A 20,869-nucleotide genomic window follows, 5' to 3' on the forward strand; every position below is an offset into this window, starting at 1 on the left:
CAAAATTGTCACCTACGACTGATGCCCTCATCATATTTACGTCTCTCAAAGAATAAATCCATCATAACAATAAACCATACCATTTTCCGATCAAATGTGATCAACTATACGGATCCTACTTCCATATGCCAAACAAAGTCACGTTTAGTGTGAAAACAACAGCCATTCTCATATTTCCCATTTTATCCCAAGTAAGTTTAGTATAATCATCAATCTTTAACTTAGTCCATGTAGAATTACTCCTTCACAATTCACTCGATGCCCTATATTAAAGATGCCATCATATGTCCTCTCTTTCAGTTTATCTAATTCAGAGCATCCCAAAACAATTCCAAATTATATTTTGTCTTCTTTATTCAAGGTTTTCCACTCATCCAACTCAACATCCTAATTGCGGATAGAATTTTATTTGCAGCAGCCGCTGCTGGCTGCTGCTGACGGTTCTGTCGTGCCACATAAGCAAAATATGATTGAACGGTTGAGAATAAAATGGCAGGGGTTTACTTGTGAATACTAATTTTTATTTTTACATTTTAGGGGTTTAAAGTTTACTAATTTACAAAATGAGGTTCCTCATATACCTGATTCCCAAATCCCTCTCTCATTCTTCTCAAGGTTCCTGCAATGGCCTGACAAAGCTCAAGCTGCTCAAAGAACAAGACCTGCACCACCAACCTTAGTGGAAGGCGCTCATTCTGTGCCGCATGAGTGCATGCCTCGAATGTTAGCTTCTAATAGTCCCACACTCCATATATAATCCATTCAGTGACCAGCAACAGAGCGGTGACTATGCCCATCCATTCAGTGATAATGGCTAGTAACAACCCCAATGCCGACGGCTACAGCACCCGCCGCCATTCACCATAATAATCATCACAATCATCACAATGAGGATGAGAGTCAGATCACTCACCCACTCGGTCACCAGCAGCCGAACCAGATGCATAATGTGGTGACTAACACCATAGCCATGAAGAATCCCTCAAACCATCCCAAACACAAGCTAGCAACAGTCACCAACCAAATCAGGTCAAGAACTCCAAACAAAATCTTCAGCAACATCATCACTCGCACCACGTTACTTTGGCCGGAGGTAGCATCAACGCAAGGGAACTTGAAGACCCAATCACCAAAGCCAACATGAAGGCTATGGCAGCGAAAGCCCTATGGCATCTTGCCTAGGGCAACTCTGCCATATGTAGGAGCATCACAGAGTCTAGAGCCCTGCTCTGCTTCGCAGTCCTCCTGGAGAAGGACACCAATGAGGTCCAATACAATTCCGCTATGGCCTTGATGGAGATAGCCGCTGTCGTCGATGAAGACGCTGACCTGAGACGGTGCAGGTCCTATTCTTTGAGCAGCTTCAGCTCCGTTAGGCCATTGTAGGAACCTTAAGAAGAATCAGAAAGGGATTTGGGAGTTGGGTACATGAGGGACCTCATTTTCTAAATTAGTAAACTTTAAACCTTTAAAATGTAAAAATAAAAATTAGTATTTACAAGTAAACCCCGCCAATTTGATTATCAACCATTAGATCATATTTTGCTTACATGGTACGATTATGGTGGGAGATCTCGCTATTTTGACATAGCGAGACAAGATGAGAGGCGAGATCTGCGAGATGGGAGATCTCGCCACATCTCACCGAGGTCTCGCTATATCTCGCCGAGATCTCGCCATATCTCGCTGAGATCTCGCCTATATCTCGCTGCAACCATAAAAAATTGCCAGAAACTTGATTTTTTTGTTGGAATTTGTTGGGGATTCAACTTCTAAACATCTTTAAAACATCAAATTATCATCATTCAAGCCTATTTTAACTAGATCTACAACAAAGGTAAGATTTTCCCCCAAATTTGAATTTTTTCAAATAGAATATTCTACAATGGGTGTGTGAGTTTAGTGTAAATATATGTTGATCCACAAGCTTTGATCTAACTTTCATGGAAACCAATTTAATGTGACATTTAAACCTATATGTGACATACTATAGTGATGAGTTGACTTGGGAGTCATATGTGGCCACTGTTCAGAATCAGTTGATGCAGAATGTTGAGTGATACTCTTGCTGTCTTGTAGTCTTGTAATCTAATTACTCACATACTCTTGTAATTGTGATTGTGAACTTATGGATTATGATTTATGACTTACTAAAAGTCTAAAACTTCTTATGGTTGTAAAATTTTGAAGCCATTTAAGTTCTTTGATAGTTTGATGTGTAATGTATTTAATACTTTATAGTTGATAACATGAATTACTTGATATCTCTACATTTCGGTTTTATACATAGGGTTGACTTAGAAGACATAGTTACGGTTATTTTCTCACAATTCTAAGGCCACCAATGTGTTCAAAAGGCCTTAAATAGACTAAATACCAAATTTCAGCCCAACCGGGGCCCTAAAACCCACCGAGATGGGTCACCGAGATTACACCAATTTTTTGGTAGATCTCGCCATCTCGGTCGAGATCTCTCTATTTTGGAGTGGCGAGATCTCGCTCGAGAGCGAGATCTCCCACCATCGTACGATCAGCACCGTCGGCAGCAGCCAGCAGCTGCTGCAAATAAAATTCATTGCAAACACACATATTTTTGTCTATTTGTTTCTTTAGTGCTTAACCATCAAGTTCCATATATTATAGTCTTGATTTTTCTACATAAATCTATTTGAGTTTTACGTTGGGACATCATAATACTCCCAAATTACCTATCCATTCCTTAACCCTCAGTCTGAAAAATAATATTTCCTCAATATATCCTCCATTCATAGTCCCAAATATTCCTGATGTAGGACAGCCCTAGGGTAAGGTATTCTACAAGACAAAGGATCCTAAATCAAGAAGGGAAGGGTTTTGCACAACACTCAATTAATTTTCATACTCAAAGAACTCTACTAAATTAAAATTCCAGCAAAGAAAATTATAACTAGCATGCAAGAATCAAACTTAAAGTCTGTGGAAGCAGCAAATCAGATTTTAAGATTTAATCATCCAATCCACAAGACTAGGCTTAGAGGGGTTGGGGCATTACATTCAAGGAAATAAAGAAATTCAGACAAGACATAATATAACCAACTTTTATTCAATATAGGAGTGAGTTACAACCAATGTAAAAGATAAAGACAACTCACATTCCCAAACCCAAATCAACTAATATGTAACCAGCAGATATTCTCATGTTGAACAAGAAGGCAGCACAGAAGAATTGCAATATGGATGTAACAGAAAATATAAATAGATGTGACTACTAGGAACAGGGCTGCAGTAACAATATAGCCAGCAGGAAATGGCTAGGGGAGAAAAGATGAATGCCTAAAAGGACGAGGAAAATAACACCAGCAAGTGGGACTTCCATAGTAGCAAGAAGATAAAGAGTAAGAAAAGAAACAAAGAGAAAAGGAAGGGAGACTAATGACAGAAAAACAGAGGCCGCCGTAGGGTAGGGAAATAAGGAGAAATAAGGGAAAGAGGGAAGGGGGGGAAAAGATAAGATTTTTCTGCAGGAAAACCGAACAACCGTGGGGCTTGGGGAAGAGATTTACAGGAAAGGAACTAGGTCTTTTTTGAGAAAAAAAAGAGAGTAGGTCTTTGTAGAGGAGAGCAAGGGAATTTTTCTAGTCGGAAACAAGGGTGAAAGGAGGGAAGAGAGGTTACCTGGAGAGAGAGAGGGAAGAGCTGGTTCCGCCAAGAGAGAGAGAGAGAGAGAGAGAGAGAGAGAGCAGCGTGAGTTCCTTTTTTCTAATTCTTTCCTTTGTGCCTTCCTCTTGTGGCTGGTTACATACTTAAAAGAAATAAATAATTGAAACTACGACAAATATCCTCAATAACTCAAAGAAATAAAATAAAACCTGTAACTCTAAACTGTGGAAACAAAGGGTCTAAATTACCCTTACAAAACAAAATCTTCTATATATATATATAAAGTGGCATGTGGACAACAGTCCTCGAGGTCCAGACAACCCTCTCTAGTGGCCGAACCACAGGGAAAGGCTGTACTGCCTCCGCCTTTGGTAGAAACGAGTGGTGGGCGGTCGTGGTGTGATATCCCCATCAATTCCACACCATTCTAAGATCTCCCTACCATCTTTCCTAACCACTTCTCTCACCCCTATATTTACGTTTGTTATATTGACATTTCAATCGTTCCAATTTGAGATATACCATACTTTTTCTTTGTTTCGGCAACCTAAACTCTTATCATTGGTGAAAAGCATAAACCATGAAACTTCATCTTAACTGTGTCTAGTCAGTCGATCAATATTGTGGCATAGTTGTCATGGTGCCACCTATGTGCTGCCTTCTTGATGGTCACCTTGACGTCCAAGCTCCCCACAAACAATGAAGCTTAAATATCCTCCATGACTAAAACATCCTTGAAACCAGTTTACAATGAAGAAGAGGAAGTTGGACCAATTGATGAGATGAAAGTAAGACTAGGGAAGGAAAATAAACACCCATACAGTAAGAGTGAGCACACCTTGTCGCCTATGCAGCATATCAAAAACTTTGATCCTCCTTTGTCCTCATAAATGGATTGAGTACCACCAAAAGTGTAAGAAGAAGAAAAAGGCGAGCAAATGATTGTTCAATCAAACCCATTCCTCAAACATCCAATCCCAATTCACTTATTTCTACCCATCTCACGCCTCCATCACCCATGTTTGGATTTCACATGGATCCACCCACGTTTTCAAACTACTCTCTCTAACCCAAATTGCTTCTCAATTATTTAATCATTTTGAAGGTGGTGAAATGGAACAGAAAGGATAACCAATGGCAAAGCCTAAAGCGTATCATTTTCGGGTGATGAAACTCAATAATTATAACAACAAATAAGTCCTTCTAGAACGGGGGGAAAAAGCCAAGCTAGACCAATCTAGGTGGAATTACCCTAAGACTAGCCTAGTCTCTTATTTCCCATATGTGGGTGCCCTAACAGCGATTATATTCTTCACATGTTCAGTCATATTTTGTAAAACATGAAATCAGTCATATTTTGTAGAACATGAATAATAAATAAAAATAAGTAGAAACCACATTCAAAGTGTACAAAATCCTATCCCAATGAAGGCCCTCCATCAACAATCACCATGGTAGAAGATCTCACTCTCGAGCGAGATCTCGCCACCTTGAAAAACCGAGATCTCGGTTGAGATATACAATTTTTTTGCATCAACTCAGTGGCCCATCTCGGTGGGTTTTAGGGTCCAAATGACTTGGTATTTAGCCTATATAAGGCCTTTTGAACACATTGGTGGCATTGGATTTGTCAGAAAACAACCCTAAGTATGATTTCTGAATCTACCCATAGTGTGAAACCGAAATGTTGTAGGAATTAGGATTAGGGAATGCAAGGTTATACAACATATAATATAGAACATTTAAGTCATACATAAATGAAAAGCAAGTCTGCAAGTGTATCAAACATAGAAGAAAATTCCACCAAAATTGTCGAAATTTCAGTCGAAATATCTGCATTTTTAAAAAACGAAACGAAATTCCAATTATTTCAGAAAGTGTCAAATTTTGATCGAAATTTTGGAGATTTCGACCATTTCAACATTCCAAATCTAAGACCATCACTGCATTTCGGTTTTACACATAGGGTCGACTTAGAAGACATACTTAGGGTTATTTACTCACAAATCTAAGGCCATCAATGTGTTCAAAAGGCCTTAATAGGCTAAATACCAAGTTTTAGTCCAACTGGGGCCCTAAAACCCACTGAGATGGGCCACCGAGATTATGCCATAATTTTGGTAGATCTCGACCGAGATCTCGCCCTCGGTCGAGATCTCGCTATTTTGGAGTGGCGAGATCTTGCTCTCAAGCGAGATCTCCCACCATGGTTGCAATCTAGTTAAGTCCCACTCTAAGTGGGAAAAGGTAGAAAAAGACTAAAAAACTAACTCTAGACTTACTAGGAAACGCAATCCTAGTCTAATTAGAAAACCTTAGTCCACACTTTCAACAAAGCTAAACTACGCAAAGGGAAAGAAAAAGGAAAGAAAGGAAAATTAGCAGAAAAAAAAGGGGTAAATAAGATGAGATAAAGCTAAAGCAACAAAGAGGGAACCAATCCTAATTAGACATTTAACCCAGATAATAATAGAAACACCAAATAAAGTAAGTTTAGGAATCAAGAAAAAAGGGAAGCTAGCAATCGAAAACAAGGAAGTTACAAATCAGGAAAAAGAAAAAAAGTTATCCTATCTCTATTGAGAACCAGAGGTGGAAACCTTGGAAAGGTAGTTTCATCTTCAACCATCATTCAAGGAAAAATAACCCACGAAAGCCAGATCTACATCCTTCAAAAAAATCAGCAAGGAATGCCCTTCAACTAACAGAACCAGCCAAGAAAGAAAGGAGAGAAGGTTGCATCTTCAACACTTCAACCAAGAAATGAGAGAAAGGAGGAAGCAAACTTATAAGAAGATGAAATCAATATTTTATATTGCTGAGGTGAAGATCAATCAGGAAGATAAACAGCATGCATAGACCAAATATCGGAAGACTGGAAACACAAAGATAGACCAGTTGAGAAAAGAGACACCTATTATAATTAGATGTCCTCAGCAAATTCAATGAAATCTGAGATAGTTTGTTAAACAACAGATGCTAAACAAGTCCTTGACTCAACCAATCTTGAAGATAAAGAATCCAATGATTTTTTTCATGCAAATTTAAAACGCCAATAAACCAGAATATATGATTTCTTCAACTTCCATGAGAGAACCATATGAATCAATTCGATGCCATCAGTCCTTGTAATACAATGATAACTATGAAATGCAACTGACAGAACCATTATTTGGGGATGACTTTATGATATGACCCGATATCAACAGAAGAGTAATGGAAAACTTATCACACCACAATAATAGCTATCTCCAATATAATCAAAAGAATCTCAAACAAAACACTCTACTAGCAATAGGTGAATCCTACGACTACCCCAGAGCAAGAACTCTCACTCAACTTCCCAATTAACTCCCAAAACATGTCTCTTCTACTCTTCCTTCCCCCTATTTATAGTAATTACGTTCCTACAGTATTAATTAACATAATCATCCCAATTCGAATAGGACTCTTCAAAAGTAACATGAATTCGAATAGGACTCTTCAAAAGTAACCTGAATGTAATATGACTCTAACATGAATGTAATATGACTCTTCAAATCTAATCCTAAAAAGTAACATGAATGCAATAGGACTCTTCAAATCTGCCAATCGTTTCCTTCCCTAGAATTTAGGGATTTTCTTTCCTAGAATTTTGGGATTTGCTTTCCCTGTCGAGTGTAGACTCGTGATACCAAGGGCTTATCACTTTACGATAAAAAGAACCCCAATCAAATGATAATCTTCAGCATGAAACCCATAGGAAATCAAAGCATGAAATCTTAGTTCAACAAAGAAGAACTAGGACTTATTTCTTCAACCTAGAAGCCTTAAATGACTCTCAAATCGGCAATTGATTGGCTCTAATACCATATAAACAATCCCAAGATCTGTAACTAGTGCCAGGTAGAGAGAAGAAGAAAGAGATATTAAGGGAGAAGAAGAGATAAAAATTAGAGAACAAGCCTGGGAGATAGAATCTATATTCTAATGTACCACCCACCACATATAATAAACCAAAATAGAATTATACAAGGAATATGACTCCTAACGCTTATCTAGTTAATTTTGAAGCTTAACAAAAAATTCACCTAGACTAAGATACCAATATACGAAGGGGGACTCCTATCATGTTATATCATGTTACCTCTCATTATATCTGACACAAAGAAAATGAGTGCAAGATGAAGCAAAGGTACCTCCAACCCACTCTTTAAGCCAATTCCAAGCACTGTTACTCCAAGCCCAATCAATAGTACATCCTTCCTTGTATATCCAAAAGATACCTGCCATGGCAACATGTTTAGGTTAAGAAACTAACACTAAATCAAAAATAATATAAGCCTCAAGAGGGAATGATAATTTTTAGTTTTTTAATAAGAGATCTATATTAGAGTAATGCAAAATAAAAAAATACACAATCAAAATGAGAAAATCCAGGTAACTTCCACAAAAATGCATTCTAATACTCAGTTCAGTCCATTCATACAAAAACTCCATAAGGCAGCAACCCGTTTTCTTCAATGACTTGTTAGACACGATCCTTATAGGAAATTGTAACATAAAGATTAAGTATTGTGTCCAGCAGTATTTGGTGAATATACTGTGTTGGTAGAAAGTGAATATGTATGTAAGTTAAGATTTAACATGGTTTACCACTTCAATGGTAACCACTCTAAGTGGGTTCCACCCCAGATTTGAGTTACCATAAGGAGTGGACTCTTTTTTATTCTTTTGGCTCTTATTAATTATATTAAGAGATTTCTTTCTTTCTATTTTGTTATTGTAATCAGTTTATTCTTTTGGCTCTTATTAATTATATTAAGAGATTTCTTTCCTAAACTGTCCTATTTTACTTTGTATATGAATCAAGAGGGAGTGCTGCTTATTCTGCAGTCCAAGGTACCTAATATTGCATGAGCCGTATCTTTGCGAAATGCTCGTACACAATTAATGGAGAAGTCAATCCATCCTGGATCATTTGGATGGCCTAATTAGTGACTGTTGCCTCTCCAACTAGACCTGCAAATGCTCCATTTTCAATATTATTTGTGCCGGTAACCTTGTGCTTTCTACTTTGCTTTGTTCTACTTTGGGTTTACGGCTCCATTTACTAAGCGTTTGGTTAAATTTTCTGGTAATTTAACTTTTTTTGGGTTCACATTGTTGCTGCAACTAAGTACTCTGTGAGAGTACCTTTTCAATAAAAATATACAGCTGCCGTGTGTGTGTGTGCCTCTGCTGTAAGGACCATCACCATAGTTTTCCTTAGTTGCTCAAAAAATGATTGACACAAAGGCTACTACTAGTTCTCCGTATATTCAGATGGCCACTATGAAGTTGAGTAGTGTTTCTAATCGTCTACTTTGGGCTCACAGTAGGCAGGCCTTGGCTCAATGGTTGCTGGACCACAGTAGTAGCCTGAGGTCAAGGCATCAAAACAACCTCTCAGCAAAAATTGTTGGGGTAAGGCTGCATAGAAAAATTGCTCCCCGAGATTCTGCTTGTCCGAAAGCCTTCAGCACCGGTTCGCCCTTTTAGACTCAAGCAATTCCAAGCCATACATACATGGTAAGGGCAAAAGTAAGTACCACACTGATGATCCTACTACTATTGTTGATTATGTAAAGTGGATGCATGGAAATTCAATAATTTAAATTTGGCTATAGAACGGTGTTGAACCCTCTATTGCTGCCAAGTGACGTTTCAAACTCTTGTCAAGGGTGAGTGGGAAGATCTTTATGAGTATCCCTAAGAAAAGAATATCTCCTATACATATGAACTTTATGGGAAACTATTTCACTTTACATGGAGATAAGTCCTCAAATGACTACTAGAGAATGTCTCCTTGATGAGCACATCAATCCCAAGTGATAGTTTTGAATCTATCAGTAACGCCACCATAGAGACAGAGAAAAAAATTCGAGAAAAACTCAAGTTTCGACCAAGTGAAAATGGGAAACTGGGAAATTTCAAGGAAATTTAGGACTTTTTTGTGCAAGTTTCGACAGGTTTTAGGGAGTATTTTAGGGTGGGACTCTACATTTAAGCTAATTAGAGTATAAATAACACATTGGCTGTATTTTGCTAAAAAAGTCAATGTAAATATGTCATTCAATGTACATAACATCAATGTAGAGTTGTCCAAGAAGTACACTATAAACTTAACTACTTAAGTACATAACATTCAATGTATAATTTCTAACTTCAAAACATCAAATACAAAGTAACTGACAATAAAAGGAAAGTACAACTTAGTGTCAAGAGGAGTGCCTCTATGGATCCATCATGTGAGTTGAATAGTACAATGCCTGTAACATCCTCTCCTCCAACCAATGAACATAGACATCCCATGACATTTTATGCCTATGGTTCTCAAGGTAATCGACAACTGTAACTTTATAAGTCTGGTCATCAATATACCTAAGATAACCAATCTGAGGGAATACGCAATTTGGATAGGGAAGTCTTGATGAAGGGGGTATTTGTCGTGGTATTTGGGAAAACATGAAAGAAACAAAAAAATAGAAAATTTGGGAAAGCTACGAAACTTGCAAGAAAAAGTCTCAGGTTTCCACGAAATTTCCCAGGTTTCCACGAAATTTTCCAAGTTTCCACAAAATTTTCCATGTTTCCCACGAAATTTGGGAATATTTTTTTCTTATAAACCAAGTGGTCCAGCTAGGTTGAACCAGATTTTGAGGTTTCGACGAAATCTCGCCGATTTCAATCAAAATGCAGGATTTTTTTCCGGTCCCCTAGTTTTTCATTTCGAGGTTCCCAAAATGGGAAATTTCAATAGAAATTTTGCAAGTTTCGACTGAATTTTGTTCTATGCATAGAGATTAGCCCAAATAGCAACTATGTGGGTCAACTACTAGTTTAGAGGCTATCAAATTGCTCTTAGATTGCCGGAGCCCTTTCATTTGACAAGGAGCACCATCTATAGGAAGTTTCACTAGTTGATTTAGGTTTTGGTTATTTGGGTCCATTTGGCTCAATTTTTATATTATTTGAGTTATTTTAATGTAACTTTATTGTTATTTTAATGTAACTGATCTAAACACAGTGACCCCCTTGTCCGAACCCTCAAGTGGGGCCCTAAGGCCCACCAATCAAGCTGGCCAAACCCCTATAAGGGGTATTTTGGGCATTTTGCCCCTTTTTTAATGCTGGAATTACTTCCAAATTAATTCTAGTATTTTATTTGAGTTTGAATTCTTAAGTTGAGATGAGTTTGGAGTCGTCTTAGGAGTTTTGCTTTGATTAAAAGTAGTTTTGTTGAGTCTATAGTTATCTTAAATTGGCACATGTGCTTAAGAGTTTTAATGGAAATAGAATTGAGCATATGCTTATTCAAGTTCACTTAAAGTTTAATTGTTAGCATGTGTCTTTTAGTATATTTCAAATCAAGAGTTGAGGTCCTTAAGTAATTAGATTCCAATTCAAGAGCTTTAGTCAAGTGGTGGGATCCTTGTCTATTAAGGATTCCCACCTAAGTTAAGAGTCCTTTGAAGGCTACAAATAGCCAAGTGTTCTATGCAATTTTTCAGATTTGAATACTGAATAAAGTTTTGAGTTTGAAATCAGGGCATCCTGCTTGAGTAAAGTTTGTTCGAGTTCATCTTCTTTTCCATTCTAGCGATATTCAAGCAATCAAGCAACTTCCTTCAAGAGATACAGTGGTGCACAAGCAATCACAAAAGCCCCAAGTAATATCAAGACCTCCCCCACCCCACCCCTTTCTTCCCTGTGATAGCAGCGCTGCAGCAGATGCCACCCCCATCCCCTTTAGCTCTCTTTTCCCTTCCCTTAGGATTGCACCTAGCCCTAGGATTTAGTTCTATTGTTATTTGCCAAATTCAGCCTAGTTTCCTTGGACTAGAAAAAATTCTGCTTATCTTCTTCTTCCTTAGAAAATTTTTGCAAATTTTTTAAATTATGATTCTGTTTAAAATTCTGATCATATCCTGTAGTCCAGATCAATAGAAGAATAGCATGAAAACCAGTTCTAAAACACCCAGACAGTTTCCCTTTATCACCCTAGCCGAAATTCCCTCCAAACCCCAGTTTTAAATTTTAGTGAAGTTCAGATCTGAATTTCTGTTACAGCAGGGTTTTTTCAGAGCTTTAGATTACCTTGCACACCCTGAATCATCCCTCCTCTTTGCTAGAATTCCTGGGCAGCCCTTAGATTTAGGAAAATTCCCAAAATACCGTTAGCTAAATCTAGTTTTACATCAGTAACTGGGTTTTAGGTTGACCCATGGGTTATTTTCACTTCAGTGTAGTTTTGGGGTTTCCAGTTTTGACCCTAAGTATTAGTAGTGAGTCATGCAGGGTTTCTTTTGGGATTCAATACGTAGGATTCATTGATCAATTCTTTTCTTTTTTTTGAAAAAGGCATTGTACGCTACATTGAAACCAATGGAAAATCATGGAATTTGGAAGAAACAAAATCTTCTAGCAACCCAGTAAGTCTTTCTTTTCTCCTCTTTCTTGCTGGAAAGAAGTTCCCAATCCCCTTTCTTTCTGTTTGGCAGTTTCTTGTGCCTTTCTTTTCTTTTCTTGAACCTTTCTTCCTCTTCTTTAGATCAGTGAGCTAAAGGTATTTCAGCCTTTCCTCTTTCGATCCCCTGAATCCTCTTTATTTTCTGTCTTTTCTTTCTTTCTTCAGCCTAGTAACAGCCCTGCTGTCCTATTTTTTGTGTCATCTGTTCCTAGTTGACAACCCCAGTTTCCTTTCCCTTTCATCCCTCTTGTCACGAAAAAATTCCTTTCCCTTTCCCCTAATAATCCTAGTGAAGTTTTATTCATCCAAAAATTAATTTCTTGTAAGCATGGTAGAAGATCTCGCTCTCGAGCGAGATCCCGCTACCATGAAATACCAAGATCTATACCATCTGGCGAGATCTCGATTGAGATATGCCATTTTTGGGCGTCAACTCAATGGTTCATCTTGGTGGGTTTTAGGGTCCCAGTTGGGCTAAAACTTGGTATTTAGCCTATTTAAGGCCTTTTGAACACACTAGTAACCTTGAATTTGTGAGAAAACAGCCCTAAGAATGATTTCTAAGTCTACCCATAGTGTGAAACCGAAATGCTATAGGATTAGAGAATGCAAGGTTATATAACATGTAATATAAAACCATTAAGGCATATAAATAAAAAGGCAAGTGTATCAAATACATCAAATAACTTAAATGTCATCAAGATTCCATCCATATGAGTATTACAATCTTGACTATCGAGAATAGAATTATAGAATTATAAAATTATACAACTGTTAGAAGTTCCATATAAGTAATTAACGCATAAGTTCATAAGACAAGTAGAGAATGATTGAGCTTCCTTTGATGTTGTAGATGTGCTAAAAGTAGTTGCAAGTGAAAATTTGGCTGAAATCCGCAAAAAAATGGGGCAAAAATTGAGAGTTCCAGCGAGATATGGTGAGATATAACAAGATATGACGAGATCTCAAGCGAAATATCCCATTTCGCAGGTCTTGATCTTGATCTTGTCTCTGTTTATGAAAAAACTGAGCAAGATCTCGCAAGATCTCCCACCATGCTTGTAAGTTTTTTCCTTTGACATCCATTAAAAAAAAATTAAAAAAATTAAAAAAAAATCTAGACTTTATCACCAAAAATTTTGCATTTATTTTCCATCAACAGTTTTATTAACTACTGGGTGCCCTTGGGGTTCCCCTATACAGTTTTCTCATTTCTTTGCTTTCGTCTATTATTCCCTGTGACCCCATTCAATATAATTCCGTTCCCATATAATACTTTTCTTCCTCATTTTCTTTATAGGCTCTATTCTTTAGGAATTCTTGATAATCTCGCACTCAATTAAGCGTTACATTGTCATGATCCCCGATCCCCATGCTTCCCTATTGATTTCTGTTTAGTCTTGCTAGTTAGTGTAGGGCTGATATTGCTATTTACATTGTTATTTTGTTTAACTTGCACGTTTATCAAATTGCTAGCAGCTATAGTTCCCTCTTTTATTTGTTATCTTCTATTAGTATTTGCCTTATCTAATAAGACTTGTAACCAAACCTTGTAGGTCCTTAGTTCTAGGTTCCCCCCTGCATCACTCCTAATGACTACAACCACCTCCTCAAACACCTTTAACAGCTTGAAACCAGCACAGTCTCCACCTCCACTGCAACCTTGGCACACACAAGGAAGCCTTCTTTTCTTCCACCTCTACCCTTTGGATTATTGACTCTGATACTTCATGTCATATGACTGGTAAGTCTAACCTGTTCACTCCTCTTAATGAAATTAATAAGGGTAAACGACAATTACCTCCCTCTTAGTTGGCCAAATGACACTTAGACTCCCTCTTCGTTGGATGTTGACAGTTACATCCCTTTTAGCTGGCAAAGGTGACAACAAATCCCTCCCTTCCATTAACTTTCTCAATTAAGTGGTATCTTCGCCATCAAATTTTTTTTTTGAAAAAACCCAAAAAGATATGGGTAAGGGAATTCCCCCTTTACCCATCTTCTCATCCTTAACCTGCATTGACACTGGGATGATAAAGAGGAGTTTGAAACCCTTCTCATGCGACTTGGCATCCAAAGTGGTGTATAACGAAACTAACCGTTGTTGCGATGGTTATCATCGTGATAGAGGCATGTAACTTGACAGGATTTGGACGTAATTTCTTCTTCCTTTTAATTTATAAATGCAAGTTAACAACACTTCTCACTTATACTCCCACCCCCTTTGGATCATTGATTCAAGGGCCTCTCCCACATGAATGGTAAGTCATCCCTTTTTAGCTCTTTTTCTAAATCTACCACTAATAATTCTGTTGATATAGCTAATGAGACTTCCACACCTATTCTAGGCTCTAGAAGTGTTTCTTCTACACCTTCTCTTACTTTGAAATCGTACTTCATGTTGCTCATTTTCCTTTTAATTTATTATCAGTTAGTCAGTTAACTAAAGCATTAAACAACTTTGTGACCTTTACTCCCACTCCTTATGTTTTTTAAGACCTTCACACAAGGAAGACGATTGGTGGAGGGTGTGAAAGGAACGGACTCTACAATCTGAACTATGCCGCCCCTATTATGGCACTCTCTCTGATGATGGTGTAGATGTTCTCCAGTGGCACTGTCGTTTAGGCCATCTATCTTTAGCTAGATTAAAGATTTTATTTCTTTCTTTTAAGTCAGTGTCTAGATTAAATTGTGAAGCATGTGAGTTAGGGAAGCATCATCGTGCCACCTATTCTCAATGCCTGTCCCTCGTAGTAAGTCTTCGTTTTCTCTTGTTCATTTTGATATTTGGGGTCCTTACAGAATTAGTAACACACATGGTTATTGACATTTTATCACTTTTGTGGATGATTCTCCCATCTAACATGGTTGTATTTTTAAATGATCAGACAGAGTCCTTAACTACATTTAAAAATTGTATTCATGAAACTCGGACTCAATTTTCTCTTCCTGTTAAAATTTTTCGATCTAATAATGCTTCAGAATACGTGCAGCATGATATAAATAACATTTTTATTCTCTTGGAATGATTCATCAAACCAGTTGTTCATTCACTCCCTAACAGAATGGAGTGGCTGAAAACAAAAATCGCCACCTCTTGGAGGTTGCACCAGCTTTTTTGATTCAGATGAATGTTCCAAAAAGTTACAGATATGATGCAGTTTTGATTGCTGGTCATTTAATTAATTGAATTATGACTTTGCTTTCTAAAAATTCCTTTTTCCGTTGTTTTTCCTAGGAGAGAACTGTTTTTAGTTCCACCCAAAATTTTTGGTTGTGTTCATTTTGTTCACATACCACATCTTTTGGATAAACTTTACCTCCTAACTTTTGTTGCCTTTCTCTTTCTCTGTCTGCCATTCAAATTCCAACCCATCATATCGAGGCCCTTAAAAACCCTAGCTGGAAAGCCGCCATGGATGTGGAAATGGATGCTTCACAAACTCGTCATACATGGTCTTTGGTAGACTTACCTCTTGGGAAAGATGTGACCCACCGAGTATACTGTTAAGTATTAAGTACCAATTTGATGGTAAGTTTGAAAGGCTCAAGCCCGTTTGGTGGCTAAGGGTTATACACAAACATATGGTGTAGACTAATTTAAGACTTTTTCTCCTGCGGCTAGACTAAATTATGTTTGTGTTTTGATCTCTTTAGCTATGAATTATGATTGGCCTATTTTTTAGCTTGACATCAAAAATACATTCTTATACGGTGAAAAAGAATATTCACATGGAGCAACCTCCAAGAGTCTTAATGGGAAACTTATTTATCTTATTGTTACTTGTCCTAATATTTCTTATTTTGTTGGTGTGTTGAGTCAGTTTATGCAGTCTCCCAGGAAGGCCCACTGGGATGAAGCAATCTTCAGTACCTCAAGAGTGTGCCTGAAAAAGGGCTCATCTATCCCAAGTCTTTTTGTCAAACATAAGGTGTTATCTCTAAGGAGGTAAAAATACATTTATAAATCCTTGTTGTTCTAGGCTATTGTTTTTATTCTTGATCATATTCTGAAAAGCCTAGAGTTGATTGGGTTGGGTTTGTATTCAATTATTATTTTGACTGTTGGGATGGCCAATGTCTTATTGTAAACGGGGTGAAGTCCTAGCCTCACTGAGGTATAGGTTGAAGTAGGAGGGTAAGGATATCTTGGCCATACAGGCTGCATGTTAAAATGAGAAGTCTCTAGAGCCAATAGATAACCATGAGGGGTATTACTCCATGGAGTAACATTCAGACACTGTGAGTTGAACCACATACATCACGTGCAACTATCTATTTTACCGTGGAAGTCCAATCCCTATTGTGCAAAGTGGATTTGCGATCTTGGTGGAGCTGGCCACATTCTAGTGAGGTGAGGTGAGATTGCAAAAACAATTTGGATTTTTGTTTAACGACAGAAATTGAGAAACTAAATCACTCCCCCACCCCCACCCCAACCCACCCCATTTGACCTGGATTCAGTTAGTGCCAATCTCTACTCGTTTCTCATTTACCAAAACAATATTATTAGTAGAAAGCATACACCAAGAAACCTCATCCTGAACTCTCTGGTTAAATTATCTGTTTAAGTGCAAAAAAAATAATAGCTTAAAGCTGATCACCACCAAACTGCACAAATATTGTCCCAATTTTGTAGAATAAATTGGATCAATCAAGAGAATACTTTGCTATACAAAACTTCAAGTCGTGCTCAGCAATAGTTCAGCTACACATACCTTTGGGTCCTGTTCTGTGCCATTAGATGATGACTGGCTGCTGCTTCTTGGGATTGTACAGAATGGTTTCCTTGATATCGTGCTGAAGGTGTCTTTTGCTCGAAAAGCTGAATCCTTTGTTGAATGTGAGCTTTGAAAATTTATTCTTCCTGTGAGAACTAGTTTAGCAACTGTCTGTAGTCAGAGTAGACCAAGTAAAAGAAAGAAGGACACAACAGGGCCATAATCTTGTGTAATTCAAAGGAGTTGATTTCTCCATCTACTGTAAGGTACTTTCTAAGGACTTTTTCGGTATTTTGTTTAAATATGCAACAGAATTTACTTCATCATAGGATGAACCTGCAAGCAAGCAAGGAACATAAAGATAATAAAAATTCATTTGATAAAAATAAAACAAATAACAGGTTTCTTAAGCAAATGTCTCAGGTAACAGAAAGAACATATCCACAAGGTGATTTAACTCATCCTCAATGAATTGATAACTCTCATCAAAGTTCAACTACTACTCCAGCAACACCTACAGCCTGGGAATCCTATTTCTGACAGTTTTAGATTACAACCAACCAAAAGTCCAAGAAGAAGGAAGAGAGTGCAGAGGAATAAACTACCGATTGGAGTATACCTTTATGTGAATATACACATAACCTACTCAGCAGTGAACAATAAAGAGAATTCATAACAATGGCAGTAACTCTCAACTCACTCCTCAAGCCCAGGCCGATGACTATGAAGAAACACACTTTTAAATGTTGCTTTCATAGAAAAATCACCGAGCTGTTATGTTGAGCTAACAAATGAACAGTTCCAGCCTATTCCTGAATTCTGATTTTTGGTCTGGTTTATACCCTGCAGCTAGGATTCATTGTTAGATGGCTGATTCAATTTATTGTGGATAATTGGGGATAGTTAGCTTGCTATTCTAGCCTCACATTTGCTTCACCCATACCCAGGCCAAAGAAACCATGTTTTGGAAGCATTGTGAACAAGGAAACACCAACAGGCATAGGATTTGAACTTCATTTGCAATCCCTTTAATCCCCTATTGCAAAATCTCTCATATTCTTAAATTCAACTATAAGTTAGTAAAGACCTAAAGGTTTTATACCTGTTGACCCCCCCCCCCCCCAGCTGACAGGCCAATCAATGGGAGCTAGTCTCCAAAAAAGGTCTGGATGTAAGAACGGGCTGATTGCAGGTAAAACTCCAGCCTTAACTGCTCCAAGAACTTTTTCTACAATATCTCAAATAGACAATGTTAGAAAACAAGCTTTAAATAATCAAAATAGCAGTTGAACTTGAACAGAGAAAAGAGAGATGAAGAACCAGTAGAAAAGGCCTGTGATTCTTAGCTAAAGAGTCTAGAATCACAGAGCCCTTTTATTTATAGCTTCTAATGAATCTAATACAACTTGAGAGACAAGTAATTGTCCTCTAGAAAAAGGAAACAAAAAATTACAGCTTTAGTAACTTCCTAACTCCTAAAATAGAAAGTTCTGAAAATAGAAACTACCACCGAAATAGAAACTATGGTTTCTAAAAACTCCCAAAACTTATGTAGCAAGACTCCCACATTAGAAATAGAAAATAGAATAAAAACAATAACATAATAATGTTCACATGAACAGTAACGTGAACAGTAAAAATCCCAAATTTACGTATACTTCAACACTCCCCCTCAAGCTGGAGCATACAAATCTCCCATGCTCAGCTTGCAATAGATAGACTGAAAACTTGGTCTGAACAGAGCTTTGGTGAACAGATCAGTTAGTTGGTCAGTAGAGCTCACAAAAGGAGTTGCTATAAACTTCTTCTTGACTGCATCACGCACAAAGTGACAATCTACCTCTATATGCTTTGTTCTCTCATGGAACACTGGATTACTAGCAATGTAAGTGGCTGCCTGATTATCACAAAACATTTTCATAGGGGCAAAAACTGGAAATCCTATTTCTCTAACAATGAACGAAGCCACATCAATTCAGCAATGGTGTGGGCCATAGCCCTATACTCAGCTTCAGCACTAGATTGAGCAATGGTGGACTGTTTCTTACTCTTCTAAGTCACAAGATTTCCACCAAGAAAAGTACAATAACCTGTGGTTGACCGGCGATCAATGACGGATCCAGCCTAATCTGCATCAGAAAAGGCAACAAAGTCCATACTCCGATTTGGTCGATAGATGAGCCCTTTTCCGGGCGCACTCTTGAGGTACCGAAGCACTCTCATCGCTGCGTCCCAATGGGCCTTCTTAGGAGATTGCATAAACTGACTCAACACACCAACAGAATAAGAAATATCAGGACGAGTAACAGTAAGATAAATAAGTTTCCCAATAAGACTCTTGTAGCGATGGACATCATCTAACAAGTCACCATCATCACGTCCTAACTTCAACTGAGGATCCATGGGAATGTCGCTAGGTTTAGAAGTAAGCATGCCAGTCTCAGTCAAAAGATCTAACACATACTTTCTTTGTGACAAACTTACTCCTTGTTTACTGCGGATCACTTCAATCCCCAAGAAATATTGTAGATCACCTAAATCTTTGGTTTGGAAAGATTTTTGTAAGTGTGTCTTAACTATATGGATTGCATCAACATCATTGCCTGAAAGGACAATATCATCAACATAAACTGCCATAATGACAACACAATCACCCTACCGTCTAACAAACATAGAGTGATCAGAATAACATTGTTCAAAACCAAAGACTCCACAGTCTTGCTAAATTTCTCAAACCAAGCCTGTGGAGACTGTTTGAGTCCATAAATCGCTTTATGAAGCCTATAAACACAAACATTGTCCTCCCCCTGAGCAACATACCCTGGAGGTTGCTCCATGTAAACTTCTTCATGAAGATCACCATATAAGAATGCATTTTTTATGTCAAGCTGAAAAAGAGGCCAATCATAATTCACAGCTGAAGATATCAAAACACGGACAGAATTAAGTCTTGCCACAGGAGAAAAAGTCTCAAAATAATCTACACCATATGTTTGTGTATAGCCCTTAGCCACCAAGCAAGCCTTAAGCCTTTCAACCGTACCATCAAAATGGTACTTAATAGTATACACCCACCAACAGCGGACCACATCTTTCCCAGGAGGTAAGTTGACTAAAGACCATGGATGACGAGAATGTAAAGCATTCATTTCCACATCCATAGCGGCTTTCCAGCCAAGAATTTTAAAAGCTTCGGTAGGATGGGTTGGAATATGAACGGCAGACATAGACAAAGCAAGGCAACGAAAGCTAGGAGGGAGATGAGAGGTAGAAACAAAATTGGAAACAGGACAATGTTAGAGTGTAAAGTGCAAGTACAAGTACCTTTCCTTAAAGCAATTGGTAAGTCATCTGAAGGCGGAGTGGGATCTCCATTAGAAGAATCCGCCGGTGGAGAGGATGAAGAAGGAACATCTGTAAGCCAGCTTCAGGCTCCACTAAAGGAGAGCCGCTAATATTGTTAGGAGGAACTCTACTATCCACAATATGTTCTGCCAACTTATGTCTCCGCTGATAAACCTGTAGAAGAACATTGCTAGTGGAAGGAACTAAAGAGGGAATAGGAGGAGTATCATCCAAAACACAGTTTTCAACAGACACAGATTGACTAGGATAATAAGGAGTGTCTTCAAAAAAGGTCACATCCACACTTGTAAATTGTTTGCGAAGAATTGGATCATAACAGCGAAAACCTTTTTAAGTACGTGAGTACCCAAGAAAAATACACTTAATAGAACGGGGGCAAAGTTTATCCAAAGGATGCGGTATGTGAACAAAACACACAACCAAAAATTTTGGGTGGAACTGAAAACGGTTCTCTATCAGGAAAAACAATTGAAAAGGGAGTTTTTTCAGAAAGCAAAAGCATAGGCATGCGTTTAATTAAATGACCAGCAATCAAAACCGCATCACACCAGTAACTCTTGGGAACATTCATCTAAATCAAAATAGCGCATGCAACCTCCAAGAGGTGACGACTTTTGCGTTCAGCCACTCTATTTTGTTGGGGAGTGAA

At 37.9% G+C, this 20,869-nt stretch overlaps 1 protein-coding gene across 3 annotated transcripts in view; it reads right to left on the reverse strand.

The window, feature by feature from the left end:
- Positions 1-20,869, reverse strand: part of LOC148998857 (uncharacterized) — a 43,174-nt gene that overhangs the window by 13,756 nt on the left and 8,549 nt on the right. The window contains exons 2-3 of one of the 3 annotated variants that reach the window (XM_089141660.1): positions 16,852-17,021; positions 7,818-7,904 (exon numbers count right to left, since the gene is read on the reverse strand). In XM_089141660.1, coding sequence (XP_088997786.1) covers positions 7,818-7,904; positions 16,852-17,021 — 257 coding nt within the window. The remainder of the gene's footprint in view (positions 1-7,817; positions 7,905-16,851; positions 17,022-20,869) is intronic. The other 2 variants (XM_089141661.1, XM_089141662.1) reach the window with 2 other exon arrangements.

The sequence above is a fragment of the Hakea prostrata genome, unplaced genomic scaffold, assembly GCF_041222555.1.
Source record: "Hakea prostrata isolate BN-2017 unplaced genomic scaffold, UWA_Hpros_2 contig_108, whole genome shotgun sequence".
Classification (NCBI taxonomy): domain Eukaryota; kingdom Viridiplantae; phylum Streptophyta; class Magnoliopsida; order Proteales; family Proteaceae; genus Hakea; species Hakea prostrata.